General features: G+C 33.9%; 1 protein-coding gene across 1 annotated transcript in view; it reads right to left on the bottom strand.

The window, feature by feature from the left end:
• Positions 1-12,803, bottom strand: part of LOC150083556 (uncharacterized) — a 49,357-nt gene extending 36,554 nt beyond the window's left edge. Inside the window, exons 1-3 of the mRNA XM_090378522.1 lie at positions 12,767-12,803; positions 7,462-7,568; positions 2,922-3,087 (exon numbers count right to left, since the gene is read on the bottom strand). Of these exons, the coding sequence (XP_090234648.1) occupies positions 2,922-3,087; positions 7,462-7,568; positions 12,767-12,803 (310 nt within the window). The remainder of the gene's footprint in view (positions 1-2,921; positions 3,088-7,461; positions 7,569-12,766) is intronic.
• Positions 12,804-19,341: the final 6,538 nt, after the last annotated feature.

Genomic DNA, 19,341 nt, shown 5'->3' with positions numbered 1-19,341 from the left:
TTTATTTTCAAACTCAAGGAACATGAGTGCAACAGCACCAGTCCAGGAACTTTATTGCCACACCTTATATGTGACCAATAAAATGGCAACAATCCATTTGCTTGGTAACATCAGCTCTTGGCATAAAAAAAAAAAGTACAGATGAAAACAATGCTATTATGAAACATTTAATTCCTCAAGCAAGTGAACCGACACTACTGATATAGAGAAAATCTTTATTGCTTGTGATACAAATATGCACAGAGCAATTTACTCTTCAAGACTAAAGGGCCAGGTAATCTTTCTTAAATTACAATACAGACAGAAAAAATAAAATGCTAAACTTAGCAAATGTGCTTCAATTTAACTGACATGTCAGCTAGTTAGCCAAATAAAATTACTATGTTCAAAATAATGCATCGTGAGCATTTCTGCTTTGTTCATCACCCGATATCATCAAGTAGACAGGAAAAATGTACTGGCATGAAACACAATTGTTAATCTGTTTCATACCATTACATGTGTTTCATCAAACTGATAGGAAAAGCAAAAAATCTATCCTTAAATACTTAGGGTACAAACAACAGATGCCACCGAATACAGGTTACATTGCACATTGTAACTCCTCTACCTAATTTGTATATGCCTACAAGAAAATCAGCTGACAGCCCTGCACATTATGATGCAGTTTGATGCATGCAACATTTTGTGTGTGTGTGGGTTGGTTTTGTTTTTTTTTTTTAGGAGCATTAGCAACTAAGGCCATATTGCTCCAGAAATATGTGGTGGTCATTCCCTGACCTTTCCGCATCCAGGTGGGCAGGAGCAGCAGTGCTACGCACTGCTGCTCCTGCCCACCTGGCTATGGAGGCACCCTGTGTGGGGTGGTATACAGTGGCAGCCACATAAATTGCATCACTATAAATTTTTTCACAAAACAAGCATTACAACTAAAATAAATGTCCCTATAGCCTCAAATTTATTAAACACTGATGTAAAATGATTATGCATTTTATTGATAATAAAAAATTAAAGAAAACTATTCAGACATTTATTTACAAATAATCACAGAAATACATTGCAGGCCATATGAATGCCTTTTCACTGTGACCATGTTCAAAACTTTACATAATAAGATGGAAGAAAATATACCAGCAGCAAAGAAATATGGTTGTGATACCACTGGGTCTTCTATAACAGATATTAGTATTTTGTTGGCCTATCACAAGATTTAATTGTGGTCTTGCAACTGTTTGTCATGGAGTGTACGAGATTCTTGATATAATCACTGCTTAGTTCATAGTACCAGACATGAATAATGGTTTATTGCAATGTTATCTTGCTTGATGGCTCTTTAGCAGCAATTTTCTGTCCCATATCAGTCTAGCAGTTTTCAATTAGGTTCAAATCAGGACGATTCCCTGGCCATGATAAGGATCAGATATTGCAGTCTTACACGAACTTCTTCACCTAAAGGGAAAAAAAAAAAAAAAAAAAAAAATGATAAAAAAAGTCAGTGCTTGAAATAAGTTAAAATTAGCATAACAAAATTGTATTAAATAATTATGTAATGTACTAACCTTATGTGCAGTGTGGCAAGGCACAGTCATGTTAGAAACCACAATTTTCTGTTCCTTGAAAGAGGTCTCTGATGATAGGCAGAAGAAACTCCTTTAAAATTTTTGTGAAGTAGTCACCATTAACAATATCATTTACAAAATGTATTCTTCCCACTCCTTTGCTCGTTATGCACCCAAAAGTATTTGCCCCAATGGAAATTTTATGGCTCATTTAATACAGTCAGGGTGATAAGCTTCATTAGATATACACCAAATACAGCATTTACCATCTGATCCATGGAGGTTAAATTTGGATTCATCAGACAATATTACAGATTCCCACTGCTTAACTGTCTGATCAGCATGTTCTTTATTCCAGGTTAGTTGTTTCTATCTCATGGATTTTGTCAATTAGGGCTTCTTCAGAGGTTGATATGCTTTCAGACCACTCATCACAAGTCTTCATCAGACAGTTCTGTTACTTGCATTTATTCTAGCATGTTCCTTACACATGGATTTTAGGTTTGTGGAATTGCATGATGATCATGGAGGCACAAAAGCTTCAAAACTTTGTCCTGTGCTGCAGTACTTTGCTGTTTCAGTCCGGTTCATATTTTCTTTTGAATTCTCCAGTCTCACATTTCTCTTTAAATGATCTTGACACAACTGACTGGTCACAGCCAACTTTTGCAGCTATATCTCAACTTGAAAAGCCATCCCTATCAAAAGCAATAATTACACTTTTATTTCTTGGAGTGAACTGAGTGTATGCCATACCACTGTTGAACAGAAAGTGAAGACAGATGGCAGTAGTTGGATGTTTATAAAAACATCCAACTACTTGATGCACTACCACTATAATATTACAGAATGATGATGAAATATCAACACTGGTTTGGCAGGATAGTGTAAGTGTCTTGAGATGACATAATTTTACCTATAGAGGGAGTTATGGAAATACTAAACTTTAAAAGGATGATGCAATTTATGTGGCTGCCACTGTATGTGCATCTGTAACTTGTTGCATACTTTTACTGCTCCATTTAAAAATTGCAGTATTGTAGTTTTCTAGTCAGATGCTTCTTAATAAATCTATTATGCTCCACAATTTTATGAATTACTTTTCTGATATCTTTCATATTTAAGGGGAGAAAGGGGTGGGAGGAAGGACAGGAGAGAGAAAAAACCCACCAAAATCCCCGAAAACCATATTAGAACATTAATATTTAAAGTGGCCATTATAATTCATTCAGTTATAAGTTATAATACCATCATGAACTTTACCTTTTATCCTATGTATTATCAGCTTACTAGCCTTTCAAAGTTATTAGTGTTCATTTGAAATACAAATATAAACAACTGTTTAAAGCCTGCAAATCCTACCTGTAGCACCATTCTTGTCTCCCACACTAAGATTTACATTAAGATGGGACATACACTTGATCACCTCATCAGCTGCTCTTGCTGCTGCCCAAATGACAGCATGACGACCTTCAACATCTGGTTCATCTTTAATATAGCTTCTTGACAAAAATGCAGCCACTGCTTCCTGAAAATTTTTTACAAGTTGTAACATAGCAGTACACTAAAACATTTAAATCTGCACAAACATGATCTAGAAAACTTGAGTTTACTTTTGTAAACTGTCTTCTAAAAGTTCTCATGCAGAAATGTTATTCATCCAAAGAAATTTAAATTTTTTAATTCATGAATTTTAATTCTTGAATCTTGTTTTAATATTGGTATTACCAACCAATAAAGAAACCAATAACAATGGGGTAAATATATCAAATTATACAACATTATTCCCACTGTGCATCCTGGTTCTCTGTGGAAACCAGGATGCACAGTGCTAATTATGCTACTGCAAAAACCATCAAAACAGGTACCAACAATATTAGGTGCTTAAACAGCAAAAAAGTGGAATTAGCAAAAGAACTATTGATTAATATGATATTAGAATAGCTACTATCACAGAAATGAAGAAAATGAATACAGAGGAACTACAGTTAATCAATAACTATAAACAATATATAAAAAAACTATTGCTTTTAACAACTAGTTTGGAAGGAAGTTTAACTGGCTGAAAAGCATTATTAAGCAGGATTAAATCAGTAAAATTTAAGATGAATAGCTGGGTGATTAAATCTACCATGCATGACTCAACTGAAGGCTAGAAAATATGTATATGTTGAATAGAATAACGAGGAAGTGGAAATAAGAAGATAGAAAAATGGGGAAGAAGTGTAGTGCAGTGCAGTCAAAGGCAGCAAATGCTAAACATAAACAGAGCATGGACAATAAAGTGATAGAAAAAAAAAAAAGTTAAAGAAGGAAAGAGAGGGGAAAAAAAAATTGTTAATTCTTGTAATTTCTAGTTTGTTTACTAAATGTTATTTCCATTTATGTTTATGCTTTTTACCCTTTGGCTTATCGCTTACATCAGAAATGAAGACACATATTGCTATTTTACTTGCAATCACAGCTGTTGACACCTGATGAGAGACCCGGAGCAATATGGCCTTAGTTGCTAATGCTCCTAAAAACCAAATAACAAACTGATGAGAGACCGGTTTGGTAAGCTGTGTAGCAACGTCCTTATTTTATCAATTTTGTAATTATATATTTCTTATTATGCATATTTTTTTATTTGTTATCTATTAGTTATCTTCACTCTGTCTCTCTCACTTTCTTTAACTTAATTTTTTTTGTCTCCCTCTCTTTCCTTCTTTAATTTAATTTTTATACACACACTCAAAGACTTCTTTAATATGTTTGAAAGATCTGCAGAAACTAATAAGAAAGAAAGACTATACAAAAATTATATATTCTATTTTGGGGAGAAAGTTAAAGCTAACAATAATTGTAAAAAGCTAATTCCAGAAAACTGGAATTCTGTGCAAGTCATGCAAAATATAACTACAAGTTTAATTGAAGTGACCATAACAAAAAAGGAAAGCATAACTGGTCATCCCAAATCCACTATATACAAAGTCAGTGGAGGTTCTGAGATTGGAAGCAACAATAAAACTGAATCGAGCAAAATAAAAATAGTAATTAGTGCCAAAAATAAGAGGTATAAAAAAAAGTATTGCAACAGATAAAAATTAAATGACATGCTTGATATGAAGAATGGCATTTAAATTTTTTCATTTGACTTTGGATAATGAGCATAGATAAATTTATCGGAAGCCACTAAAGAAAAAGAGAAACTTTTTCTCTTTCATTTTCTCACAAGTACATCATACCACAGTCTCTGCCAAAATATAAGACCAAAATGCCTTGGGCAAAACAGTCATAGCTCTAACTGCAGGCTTGCAGTGTTCTTCTAAAACAAAAAATAGTTACTTTTTTCCCCTTACGATATATTTATAATAGTATGCTCTGTAACGTTCCTTCTACATATTGTTAACAGGAATAAAAGGGCTTACCTCTGCTTTCTCCACAAAGTGAGTATCTTTGTTGTGTGTGAATTATTTTATTTTTCAAACCTTGGTTACCTCACACTCACCTTAACTTGTGTAAAGTTCATTCTTGCTTATGTTGACAGAGACGTCCACTTTAATGGCTTAATACATTAATACACAGCAGCAAATGATGTGATAAAAAAAATAAAAAAAACTCACTACTAGTATTCAAAGTTTATCCAAACTTAATTACATTAATTAAAACGCTTATAATTTTGGCTACACATGACTCAAATAGCTAATGCATAACTCATGCTTTAGCAAGCTGCCTGAATCACCTGGAATAATAATATCTATACATTATGTTCCAAGAATTAATGTCACTCGGTGCTTATTTAAGGGACCATTCTAGCTGTTCTTCCTAAAACTATCTGTATTCCATCTCACCTGGCAACCACACACTGAAATTCTCAATTACACAATCAACTGGATATATCTGTAAAGCATCATAACTCATGTGCCTGCATTTATGCTCATGCTGGTAACCATTTTTTTAATTTCTGGCTCGCATCAGAACTACCAAACTTACAACTTTTATAATGGAACATATTATACCAAATATTTAGCAAAGATATTCTGCATAAATATTCAGCACTGGATAATAAACAGGTAAATACAATAACATTCTTTTAAGTTTTTCTTTACATTTTTTTTTTTAAACTGCAAACAAGAATGACAGTTAGTTTATGCCGTACTATGTACAGCAATGTGAGATACAAAATATCAGTAAATGGCAATGTGATGGTAAATCAATCATACAGAAACCAATGAATATACATAAATTAATTTATATCAACTTAAAATACAGAGGTTTCTACAATAAAGGATCAGTCAGCATTCTCTTTGCTATAAACAGTAGCATATGGTTGATAGTGTAAGACATGCATGTTTAATTTTACTTCCAGAGAAAAGATTTCCAAAGGCAACTGAAATTTGTATGTAAATCTGTGAAAAGCTTTTGTTTATGGTTAGAAAAGTCTGAAATAGGTGAAGGGGGAAAAAAGAAAATTTGGAAATCAACAAAAACAGTTTACCAGTGGTGCAAGGACTTCAAAGTAGATTGCTAATGTAAGGAGTTGAAATCCCATCGATGAAATATCAGTGAATACTGCTGTAGCTATGTTTGTGGAAGATTGTAGGCTAAATGTATCAAAGAATGTGGCAGTGTCGGATTCAGAAATTACTACAGTGCATCACATTTAAAGAAGCATCTGGACACTGCTCACTGGAGCAGAAACAGTGCAGTGTTCAGAAACTATGGCTGCTATGTAGGAAACACTGATGAAAAACATAACCATAAGGTGATGCAAAGTGAACTTTCTAACATGATACTGAAACAAAACAACCAAGTTCTGCTGAGAGGAGTGGTCTTCTCTGCCCAAGTAAAACAAATCAGCTGGGAACGTCATCATAATTTCTTTGATGCAAAATAGACTGTTTATCACATTGCATAAGAAGATACATAATGATAAATTGTTCTGTTCATGACACAACATAACTACAACTTCTTCACAACATAAGAATAGATATAATGATAACCACACATATTGTTAATTTCATAAAATAATGCAACATGTTTTTTGTAGTGATTGTCTGGGGACACTTTTGTCACTCAGGCAAAAACAGAGCTTGGACTTAAGCTCTTTAGAAACAACTACGTTTATCCACAAGACAATCTAGGGAAACTAATAATATTTTTAATTAAATAACATCACCCTGTAGGTGAATCTGTTATTCATTAAAAACTTGAGGGCACTATTGGGGACAGTTTCAGACCTATTTGGGTTGATAATCAGACAAGGGCTACCTTCAATTATTAGTGAATTTATGTTGAACAGTGAATAATAATATACTGTTGCACTATTTTCTGTAATAGGGGTTTTATTATACACATAACAAATTGTTACATTTTCAACTGAAGTTTTTCTTCCATGCAGTATTTTGCTATTTGCTTAGATTTGATACATTTACCTCTCAACACAAAGTCATTCATTGATGCCACCTGTTGTCTGATGAGTGATCCAAATAGGCCCAAAAACAGTCACAAAAGTGACTCTGAGTTTATAATGAATAATGGGGTGATGCTATTTGATTGAAAATGATAATTCCTTTATGTCAATCCATGGATAAATGTAGCCTTTTCTAAAGAGGCCAAGCTCTGTAACTAGAGGAACAAATGTGTCCCCATGTAATCATGACAAAAGAAACATAATGCAGTGTTATTTTCTGAAATTATTCAATATCTGCATTGAAATACCACTCACTTCTTTAGTAAATTGATACATATTCTTATACTATGAAGAAGATGTAGTTCCATTACTTATATTAAAAAATTTCATTTATTATATTTTGATAATTTTATATTATCTAAATAAAGTTACACATAGTTTCATATAACAATTCAACACTAAAAGGATAAATCAGCTATTGAATGTTTTTTTTAAAGAAAGCCTTACTGCATGGTTGTTATGAGCAGCATAATGCAATGGTGTAGCTCCATTACCATCAGTGCTACTATAGTCAGCGCTACGACCAAGAAGTAGTTCAACTTTATCAGCAAGGCCTAAAAGAAATCAATAAACACATAAAATAATCTAATACTACAAATAATACTGCCTAACAGCACATGATATTACATATTATGTAACTGCATCAAGGCCTAATTTCACACTTGCAATTAATTTTTTTTTATTAATTATATTTAAAAAGCATCACTGCAAATTTATAATGACAGAAAACAGATATATCTTTCCAAATAATTTTTTACATTTTTTTGGCTTAAGGAGGAAAAAAATATGCTTCCACATCACATAAATGAATAAAAAAAGCACAATATTTGAAGAAATCACAAGTGTTAGAAAATTAACTATTTAGCAATTTTACCTGTAACAAGTAAAATTTACTAAAATTTTTCCCAAACTATGAAACTTAAAGGTGGGCAATATTATTCATTTTCATCATTCAAAGACAATAAATCAGTTGTCATACTATTTGGTCACATACACAGAGATAACTTTACATTCAGGTCACCATGTTTCACCTGTGGAGTCTACCACAACCACCATGTAGTGCATTTTTTTTCAGTGTAAGAATAGAACCAGACACTACAGCATACAGGTGTTGTGCAAAAAATGGGCTAACCAAGTTCCCATGGGGTTGGTTGCTGGGTCCAGATTAGTGAGTAGTTTGAGCAAGGCTGCTTCTGCTTTTGTCCAATTTTAACTTCCCAGATATTGACTGGAACTTGTGGGTTGGTCCCTCACACACTAGTCAGACTTCTGTGGATTTATTGGATGATTGTTTTCTGCAGCAGCATGTTCGAGAGGCAACCAGCAAGGGTAATACTCTTGATCTGATTATCAGCAGTGATCATTCGTGTATTAAGAATTTGCAGATAAAGGAACCACTAGGTGGCAGTGATCACAGTGTACTGATGTGGGATTTACTTAAAGATTTAATTACCATCAGGGGTAAAGGAAAGGGTTTTTGCTTCCGTAGAGGCAACCAGCAAGGGTAATACTCTTGATCTGATTATCAGCAGTGATCATTCGTGTATTAAGAATTTGCAGATAAAGGAACCACTAGGTGGCAGTGATCACAGTGTACTGATGTGGGATTTACTTAAAGATTTAATTACCATCAGGGGTAAAGGAAAGGGTTTTTGCTTCCGTAAAGGTGAGTACAGTGGTCTCAGAAAGTTTTTAAATTCTGTACAGTGGGATCCAACTGACGATGTTACCAACAGTAAATTCTAAGTGGGAAATGTTCAAGGAATTAATCGTGGAAGCTATTAAAAGTTTCATACCTATTAAGAAATATTGTTCAAAGTTTAGGCCTAAATGGATATCAAATGAACTAATGAGACTCATAACAGAGAAGAAAAATGCATGGGATGCATATAAATGATCAAGCGACTCAGAAGCCTATGGCAGATAAAAGCTAGTCTGTAATCAGGTCACAAAGGAGGTTAGACAGGTGAAGGCAGATTACGAGAAATCCTTGGCAAAAGATGCTAAGAAAAACAGCAAGGATTTCTTTACTTATATAAACTCTAAAAGGAAGGGGATGAATCTGATTGATCCACTTGACATCGATGGTTCGACTGTTGATGATCCTGCTCAGATAGCAAACAAACTGAATGAGTATTCTGCATCTACATTCACACATGAGGAATTATTAAGGTTTGAAAATGGTAGAAGGTTATCAAATTGTAGCAGGATAGTTAATGATTTTGTAATAACTGAGAGCAAAGTGGAGGAGAAATTGTTCAAGTTAAACATAAGGAAAGCACCTGGGGTGGATGGGATCTATCCAGTTATATTAAAGGAGGCAGCAAAGCAACTAAGCAAACCCTTAGCCATAATTATGAGAGCATCCTTGGACTCAGAGGAGGTTCCCACGGACTGGAGATGTGCAAATGTATCCCCAATTCATAAAGGGGGATCGAAGGGTGACACGAGTAATTACAGACCAGTTAGTTTAACTTCTGTTCCGGGTAAAATAATGGAGTCACTGGTTAAAGATGCATTGCAGGATCATCTAGACAAGACTGCAGCAAGAACAAACTCCATCTGTCATTGTGGAAGTTGATAGGTTGAATAAATTTAAGGAGGAACTGGACAGACATTTGGAGGGAATGGTGTGATTTTTTTTTTTTTTTTTTTTGGCTGATGCTGCATAAGCTCATACACTTGCTTTCTTGCATCACATGCCACTACTACTACTACTACTACTACAACAATGTTCCCAGACATCCATATCCCAAGAGTATTAAGGGTATACCAACAGTAGAAGAAGCACCGGCCAGATGTACCATGCAAGCCAGCCATGTGTTATTGACCAGACAAGGGGTGGATCCAAAACACTGACCACAGTGTACTGGATCCTCCCCTAGAACAGACATATAGATATACTACAGTGGAGCAACTGTCCATGCAATACAACACTGAAGTGGCAAGATCCATTTCAATGTAGATTAAGTATCAGACACTAGCACAAATGGGCCATTCTTGAGTATCCTTTTTTGTTGGACCATCAGAAGCAAATGCACTAGAAGAAACAGTGGACAGGAAATTGGCACCACTGGACAGTGGATGACTGGAAATGGGATGTCTAGTCCAATGAATTGTGCTCTAACTGCCCATACAGATGAAAAGGTGAGGATGTGGCTTACTCAACACATGAAGTTCCTGAACTCCACTGCACAAAGAGTTATACAGGCTAGTGGGGGGGCAACATAATGGTCTAGGCATGTTTAGAGGGAAGACCTTAGTCCTTCCTGGTACCTACTGATCAGCATCATATTGGAGACTTGTAGAGATCCTAGAGAAATGGCATTGTGCTTCAGGAATCATATCCATAAAATTTTCTTGCATCTACTGACTAAACACAAATGAAAATAAAATATTTAATAAACTACACAAAATGGAGAATGGTAAGTTACAACAAAAAGAAAAAACCAGTTAAGAACTAATAAAAATAAAGGACTAAAAGCAATAAAATATACACATAAAAAGTAGCTTTGAGATAGCTTCTTTAAAGCGTAAGACACAATATCAATTTAAATAGAATACCATCATGTAATGCATAACAGAAATCATCACATGATGCAAAATATCATGACATGATCATACATAATGAAAGGGGGAAAGAATGGAAAGAAAGGTGATGGGAGGGAGGGGAAGAGAGATATTAACTGGACATACCATTCTTCATTTTGTACAATTTAATAAATATTTTATTTTTTTTAACATATGTGTTTAGTCAGTGGATGAAAGAACATTTTATTGACTTATACAGATGCAACATTTTTGACCATATGTTTTTGATAAACAACCAAGGCATATTTCAGAAAGACAAACATGCCATGTCATAGGGCTTCAATGAGCATTCAAGAGTTCTCCATCCTCTCGTGGCATCAAACTCACCTGATCTCAGCCCAGCTGAACATGTGTGAAACATTAGGGAATGGACAGTGTTGCCTGGATATAGTACTAACGAATACCCAGTAAATGTGGGATGCAGTATCGTTGGCATGAGCTCCAGAGACTGTGGACACCCTACAGCACCTCATGGAGTCATGGCATATCCGAGCAATGCTATGCACCAAAGATGGTACCCACCAGACAATATTATGATACCAATTAGTGTACAGAGCTACAAAAATAATTAAGCATGCACTTATAAATACATATGCATACACTAACTTGATGTTGATGCTATTAAATTATTGTATAAAAATCATTTATAATCACTAAAGCAGTAGTATACGGAAATCAGTCAGAATATTTTTAACTTTTAAATGCATTTATTCCAGTGAAGGAGGCAATATTGAGATTTCATTACAGCATTGCAACCCCAACCCTCAAACCCAACTAATTGCAGTTTACAAAAATATGGCAACTCTGGTTGATTGAACTGTTTTTTTGGTTGATGAATCAGCAACTCAGACCATATTCCACTTTGTATATTACCAGTATGTTTGTACAAGTGTGTGTGTTCATGGGCCAATTTGCATGTTATGCAAGCTAAAAAATGCAGAATAATTCATGGGGAAAAACTCGACACCCTCTGCCTGAGATTGAAGAAGCCTTCAAAAATTCCTCCAGTCTATGATGGGAGGAATTTCTAAAGGGACTTAAACCCAGACCTTTCCAAAAACGTGACAAGCGATGAATCTACTATACTATATGGCAAGAGAGAGAGAGAGAGAGAGAGAGAGAGAGAGAGAGAGAGAGAGAGATTCAGTGATTCACTGACTAGTGGGTCACAGATGCATATTAAGTGTAGTCCAATACATTACATATTGTTATAAAATTAGTGTGACAGACTTATTTTATAATACAATATTTATTATTATAAAGCTATTTGATTTTCAGTATTTTTACGATAATAAAAATACTGAAAATCAAATAACTATCAAGGATAGCAATCAAAGACTGCAGTATTAAAAAGGTTAACAATAAAAAATTAAAATCCTATAAGCAAGAACTAAAGGTGAGAAAAACAAATTCTGAATTCATAAAGCAGAATGAAATTAAATGTAAATTGTCTCAGATAGTGAATATTTTGGTAACAATTTCAGATGTAATTTTCATTCACAGTCATCTCACATTTGAGCAAACAATGTTAATTTTATGTGGAAATTAATCACGAATGAGAGTTTAATAAAAATTATCAAGTTTATATGAGAAAAAAGATTTGTCATTCACATTCAATTTCAAACAATGAATCATAAAAGTGACCCTTATGCCTTAAACTTGTAAACATTTATCATTATTATTTATTTATTTTTTTTTTTTATATATATTTTATTTATAAAAATCCCAAGAAAAAACTATTCTGGATGGAAAGTTTCCTCATATACATAAAACTGCACCACAGGAGTGAGTGACTACTACTGAATAATATTAAAATATAGAGAATCGAAAGGTGATTAAAATAAGAATTTGAATACTATTTATTTTAAACAATTCTGCATTTCTTAATTCTGGAAGGAATTTTGGTGGTGTTTTCTCAGCTTCCTTTCAAAATTGAGGAAAATTACTATGTGTTACTTTAAGGGATTCTACAGGAAATGTTATTATAACAGTAAAGCTCAAAATTTTGCATAATTTGTTTATTTGCACCAATAAAACCAGCATATAAGAACTGTCAAATATGCAACAGAAGCTTAGGAATTCTCTCACTTAAAAGATTTTAACAAATAAAATGAAAGCATAAAGTATAAACTAAAAATTAAAGCAATTATTACAAACATACCAAATTTTGCTGCCCAGTGTAGTGGTGTGCAAAACATATTGTCAAATATATTAATGTTGCATTTTTCCTTTGAAGTCTGGAAAAAAAAAATGAATAAATAAAAAGAAACAAAAAAATAAAATACAAAACGAGTGTAACCCCTTTCTATTACCATTATTTTTGTTATGATCATAAATAAAATTAGTTGGGATAAAAACTATATTAATATACTGTTTAAAAAACTAAATAAAACTTGGTATGTATATTTAAATCATAATGAATCCTCATAAATAAATCGCTCATTATCAAATTGGTAAAGAGTCTGAAGTTTAATGCATATTCTTTTAATATACATTTAATATAAGCATTACAAAATGTAATGACTTGCCATGAAAAAATTACTGTATTTTGTTTCTGTGGCAAACCATACTCAGGTATGTTTTCTAACCAGATAGCAGGATTTTACATTTTTCACACACAACTAAATATAAATGTACAATTAAGAAATATATCAATAATACCAATATACAGCCACTCCACAACTTATGCAATACTTGACTTACATAAATTCAACTTTACGTAAATTTTTGCTGGCCAATGCAAACTTAAAAAAACCGTGGAAACGTATTTTGCATCCCATAGGAAATAAATGTAGGACCAGACTAGGACAGCAAAAATACATAGATGGTGTAACTCAATAAGCCAAGCATAACTTAAGGGCCTTAAAACAAGTACATACCACGTTCATTGTGTTTATATTGTAATTCATATAATTCATCTCTTGGTTGGCACTGAAATGAATTAGTCAAATGAATACGTACTTTACTACTGTTTCAAATCAGACCTTCAATCCGAAACAGTAGTTGTGACATCACTGTTCTTTTTAACCCCGTGTACTTATTACAATGAAGGGAAAGTGACCAAAGGAAAGTGCAAGTGGTGGTAGTGCCAGAAAATGAAAATGATTAAGAAGTACGAAACAGGACAAATTTTGTCATCTATTTCATGGGAATTAGGTCTCGCCGCTTCAACAGTGAATACTATTTTAAAGGACAGTGCATGTATAAAAGAGCATATTAAAGGATCAACAGTAATCAAAAAAACAGCATTCAGGTTCTATATCGGAGATGGAAAAGCTATTAATAATAAGGATGGAAAATTAGATTCAGAAGCGAGTGCCCCCGAGGTGTTTGTACTGGCACTTGTCTTAATCCTTTTATTGTACATTTCGAAGCACACATTTGTAAATTTTCCAGCACGTGAGATAAAAAAACTGAATAAATAATTCTATTCACATATTCATTGAACATTTCTTTTTTGCTTCAATCAAATTATCATGCTCATATTCAGCACGCACATTTGTGAGTGCTGCATAAGCATTTAGGGAAATTCTGAATTACGTAAAATTTGACTTGCACAAAGTTCCACAGAATGCAACCCTTATGTAAGTCGGGGAGTGGCTGTACTTTTAGCACGGCAAAATAACAATGGCACCATAGCCAACTGCCTAAAACTATGACCGTAGCTGGGAATCATATAAAATATGCTTGGATATGGCTTCAACCAAAAAAACAAAAAAAAAAAAAAAAATTAAAGCTTTCAGATAATTTTCTACTGCCCCCTTCACCCCTACTGTAAAGAAAGTTTTCAACGAGGTGTTTAATCTGATAATTGAAGTGCTTCTTCGAAGGTGGAACAGGCACCTTGTGTGAAGTGTATTTGCATGTTTTTCTTTCCCCACTACCAAGTCTCCCTCCAGACTTGATGTGCGCCTTGTTTCCGCATTGGATGTAGCAGATCTATCGCTGCTTTTTTGCAAGTTTTAACAACCCCTTCGACAGAAGTAACTAAGGCTAGTTTATGTTCAAAGTGAGTTAACTTGGGAACTTTTAATTGGAGTTGCACAAGTTGACACTGTTTTGTTTCTTTCACTGTGCTTTAGTGTAGTATTGTACTTGTGAGGTTAGTGAGTTATTTTAATAGTTTTAATTTTGCTTAAAGTTTTATATTATTAATGTATTTTTGACTGAATTGTTTGGCAGTTTTGCTTTATATTTTAGGATTTTATTATTTATTAGTTTTAATCATTATATTATTTTATCATATTGCAATATTGGTATTAATTTTTTTTTTTTGATCGAGCGCTCCTTGATCTTTGACTTAACAGTTGTAAATATTGTATATAGTTTGTCATTAATAGTGTTTGATTTTGACTTTTAAACTGTATATAAGTTATTTTATGTTATACAATACTAACTTATGTCTACTACAAGTGATTCAGATATTATTGATGAAGACCTGTCAAAATAAGATCGTCATCACTCCCTGGTCTTGTGCAAGGGACTGAAGGGAAAAGCTCAAAAAGTGAAAAGGAAAAGGTGCTGATGTAAGTCCAGAAGCACTCTCAGACTCTAAAGCTCAGGAAAAGGATAAAATTCGAAAAAGAAAGAGGAAGGAAGACAGTATAACTGAGAAACCTGAAAATAAAGGATTTGAACACATCCAAGAAATCTGTAAAATATTAAAAAGTTTCTTATGGGATTAGAATATAAAGTCCCTATGGCAGCAATTCGAATAGTAATGGACTTATGGGATGACTTGAAAACAAAGGCTTATAATGTTTTTGTGGAGAACATAGTTCTAAAAGACAGACTTAAAAGGAAAGTGGATAAAGACAGTGTAAGTTATTCTTCAAAAGTAAAGAAGCCTGATACCGAGAACAAAGCTCCAAAAGTTATGATCATTAAAGCAGTACTGATAAGACTGAAAACCAGTGATGAAGTGAAAACTGAAATTTTGCATGAAGTGAGGCAAATGTTATCCACAGTTAAGGTCAGAAATATTAGACCTATGCATGATAGAGCTGTCATTGTAGAAGCCGAGAGTGATGACGATATCGATAAACTTAGAGGGTGTTCAAAAATACAAGATATTGGTTTGAAATATGTGATTCCTAAATCCATGTATCCTAAGATAGTGATATTTGATGTTGAGCCTGATGTTGAGAAAGAAGAATTGCTTAAACAATTGTGGTTGAAAAATTTTACAGGTAATAATATAAGCGAAAAGAAGTTTTTAGAAGGAACTGAGGTTCAAACTGTAAATAAAAATAAAAGTTCTAACATAAATAATTGGGTAGTTCAAGTGTCTCCTCTATTATGGCAAATTATTAAGGAAAGAACAAGATTGTATGTCCATTGAACAGCTTGCAAATTTAAAGAAATTTTTACAATAGTTCAATGCTTTAATTACTTAATGTATGGACATGTGGCTAAATACTGTAGAAAGGAGGTCCATGTGTGGTCCCTGTTCTACCGAAGGACATTCTTACCAGAACTGCCCTAATAAAGAAAAACAACCTGAATGTTGTAACTGTAAGAGGAAAAAAAGTTGATGCTGTACATGTGGCTGTTGATAAAAAATGGCCGGAGTATAGTAAGGCTATAGAGATATTTAAAAAGAAGATTAATTATCGGTAGAGAAGTAAGTGTTTTACAATTGAATGCTCAGAGATCTAAACGTTTTGCCGCTCAAATTAGCTATTTGATGGAAAACGATGATATAGCAGTTGTCCTCCTGCAGGAGCCATATGTAGAAATCAATTTGGTTTCAGAAAAGGATTATCCACAGAGGACGCTGTGTATCAATTGATACACACACGGTGGAGCAGAGTGATACTAGGTACGTCCTTGCTATATTTGTGGATTTCAGGGAAGCATTCGACCGGCCATGGCGGGAGGGTATCTTGAGTAGAATAAGGATTTCTAATTGCTCACAGAATTTATATTCTGTATTTAAGAGTTATTTTTGTTCTAGAGAAATGGTTGTTAAGACAAGCTATACTCAAATTATTAAGAAGTTTTCATGTGGATGTCCACAAGGCTCAGTGATTGGCCCCTTTGAGTGGAACATCGTATTAGATGAATTTTTAAAGAAACTGATTTCCGGCATAACATTTATAGCATATGCTGATGATTTAGCTGTATTAGTACAAGGTAACTCTCATTCTTTGATTGAAAACAAAGCAGCAGAGGTTTTAGGTATGCTAGAAAATTGGTGTCAAAATTACAAGTTGCAAATTTCCAAGGGAAAGACTGTACGGATGCTTCTGAAGGGCACTTTAGTATAAATCATGCCCTACTGTTAGGCTTTATGGGGTTGCCGTTCCGTTTGTTAGAGTCACGAGGTATTTAGGTTTATATCTTGAGAAGCATCTCTTTACTTAGCACGTCAAGTTTTTGAAAACCAAAATTCGAACATTATATGCCAAGCTTTGGAGGATCATTAGGACCGATTGGGGAATCAAAGGACGATCATTAAATTTATTATATGACTGTTTGTTCCTCCCAATCATGACTTATGCCTCTGGAGCTTAGTTTCACAGAAATATTTGCTTCAAGCTCAGAGATTCGCTCTTCTCGGGATAATGCGTGCATGCTGGACTATCTCCGATGAAGCTTTACAGATTATTTCTAGATGGCTTCCTGTTCAGTACAGAGTTTTTCTGGCTGGATTATTATATTACACAAAACACAATATTAGCAGGACTATTCTGGGCATAACATCTTGCCCAGAGGAAAACAGGACCTATTCTAAAGTCGATTTGAAATCTGAGAAAAAAAGAATTGTCTTGCAAATAATGGACATGTAGCAAGATGATTTGGAAAATAGAGAAAAAGGCCGTCAGACCTTTTATGTTTTTCCCAATAATAAAATTATCAATCCAAAGTTAAAACCATGGCTTCAATTTGGTTTTCATGCCACAAGCCTCATTACTGGACATGGATTGGCATATAAACTGTCATTGTAAAGATCAGTTGTTATTTTAGAGAAAGAGCAACTCTGGGTTCTGTTCACAGATCATTACCTATTTGCATATTTTAATGACTACGTAAGTGAAATATTTAGAAGACGGAACACACTAATGTGAAATAGCGGTGGCCCATCTCCTTGTAGAAGGGACGGGAACCCTACTGATTAAGATTTACAAATGGGAAGTGTAAGGTCAATTTTCCTCATTTGGGGCCTAGTGGCCAAACTGAAAATTCAAAAACAAAAATAAGAAAGGAAATTATGTATTGAGCTCTTTTCATTGTCTATATCAATCTACTGTAAACTCTGAATCAGTTAACAGCACAACATTGCAGTTGATAGCCATGGATAGGCTGCGGCCTAGGGAGTGGCCTTTAACATTAATGGAATCTTAAATGTATGTATGCCCCCTTCACCCCAATTTTCACATAAACAACCCTTCTACGTACAGTCGAGGTGAGTGGTCCACTAGGCACCTCAGATCACAACTTGGTGATGGTCTCTTCTCCAATGGAGCCTTTCTTTCATGGTCATTTTCAATCTTGTGTTGTTGGGCATTATTTCAATGACTGAAATCAGATCATCCCATTTTGCATTACAGGAATGTAAAATGGGATGATCTGATTTCAATCACTGAAAAATACTTTTAACTGCAAATGTGTAACTCAAAATTTTAAAATTTTTCTCTACTCAACCAATCACTACCCTGTATATACATTCACAAATAGTAACCCCTCATATAAGTGGGCTTATGAACACTTCCGATAAATAATTCTGATTTAAATGTAAATGCAACAACAATAAAAAAAAAAAGGGAAAATCAACCCTGATCCATTCATAATCCTACAATGAAAAGTATGTAGAAATGAATGCTAAAATCCAACAGTTGTGAGGTTACAATCATACATGAGTGATCAATGGATACTGAAAAATTGGTTTAACATGGTTAATAACAATGCAGTTCAAATAACCCTTCTACTGTTATAAAAATAAAGTATTCACCATGTGTGACTTATCAGTTACTCAAAACAACAAGATATATATGCAAATTATCCAAAACAAGTACTGTAAGTATCATCCGGTTCAAGTGATATTTTTTGCATCTGTATTCATGCATGAAGTATTCAGGAATGGGAATATTAGAAGTATAGCAAATTTTAAATTGGAGACAAATGATTTTGTGATAACCAAGAAAAAAGTGGAAGAAAAACTGTTGAAGCTAAAAGTAAACAAGGCACTTTAGGACTGATGGAATCTATCCAATTATATTAAGGGAAGTAACAAGAGAGGTTAACAAACCTTTGGCCATAATTATGAGAGCATTCTTGGAGAGGTCCCGATAAATTTGAAATATGCAAACATTCCTCCTATTCATAAAGGTGGACCAAAGAGCAAAGTGGGTAACTACAGACCTACAAACTTGACTTCTCAAGCATGCAGTTCTTTAAACACTGACCACTATTTTTCAGGGAAAATAATGAAGTCAAAAAAAAAAAAAGGAACCACTTCCCATTTCACCCATCCATTCACTCCAAAAGTTTGTCCATTTTTTCCTTGAATTATTTAATTAATATGTTAAGGTGAAATCTTGTTTGACAAATATGATTGGCTATTATGATGCAGTAACTAAGGAACTCAATGCAAAAAATAATTCTGAAATCGTATACTTAGATTTTAGAAATGTTTTTGATATAATTCCACAAGGAATAGTACCAAAAGCTTTTTACAAGTATCTTCTTTATCCAGAATCCCTAGTGGCAAAGTATTAAAAGGTTATGTGATAG

The sequence above is a fragment of the Mastigoproctus giganteus genome, chromosome 7 (assembly GCF_048544385.1).
Source record: "Mastigoproctus giganteus isolate SK-2022 chromosome 7, ASM4854438v1, whole genome shotgun sequence".
NCBI classification, from domain to species: Eukaryota; Metazoa; Arthropoda; class Arachnida; order Uropygi; family Thelyphonidae; genus Mastigoproctus; species Mastigoproctus giganteus.
The sequence above is the reverse complement of the archived record's forward strand: the minus strand, read 5'-3'. Positions and strand labels throughout refer to the sequence as shown.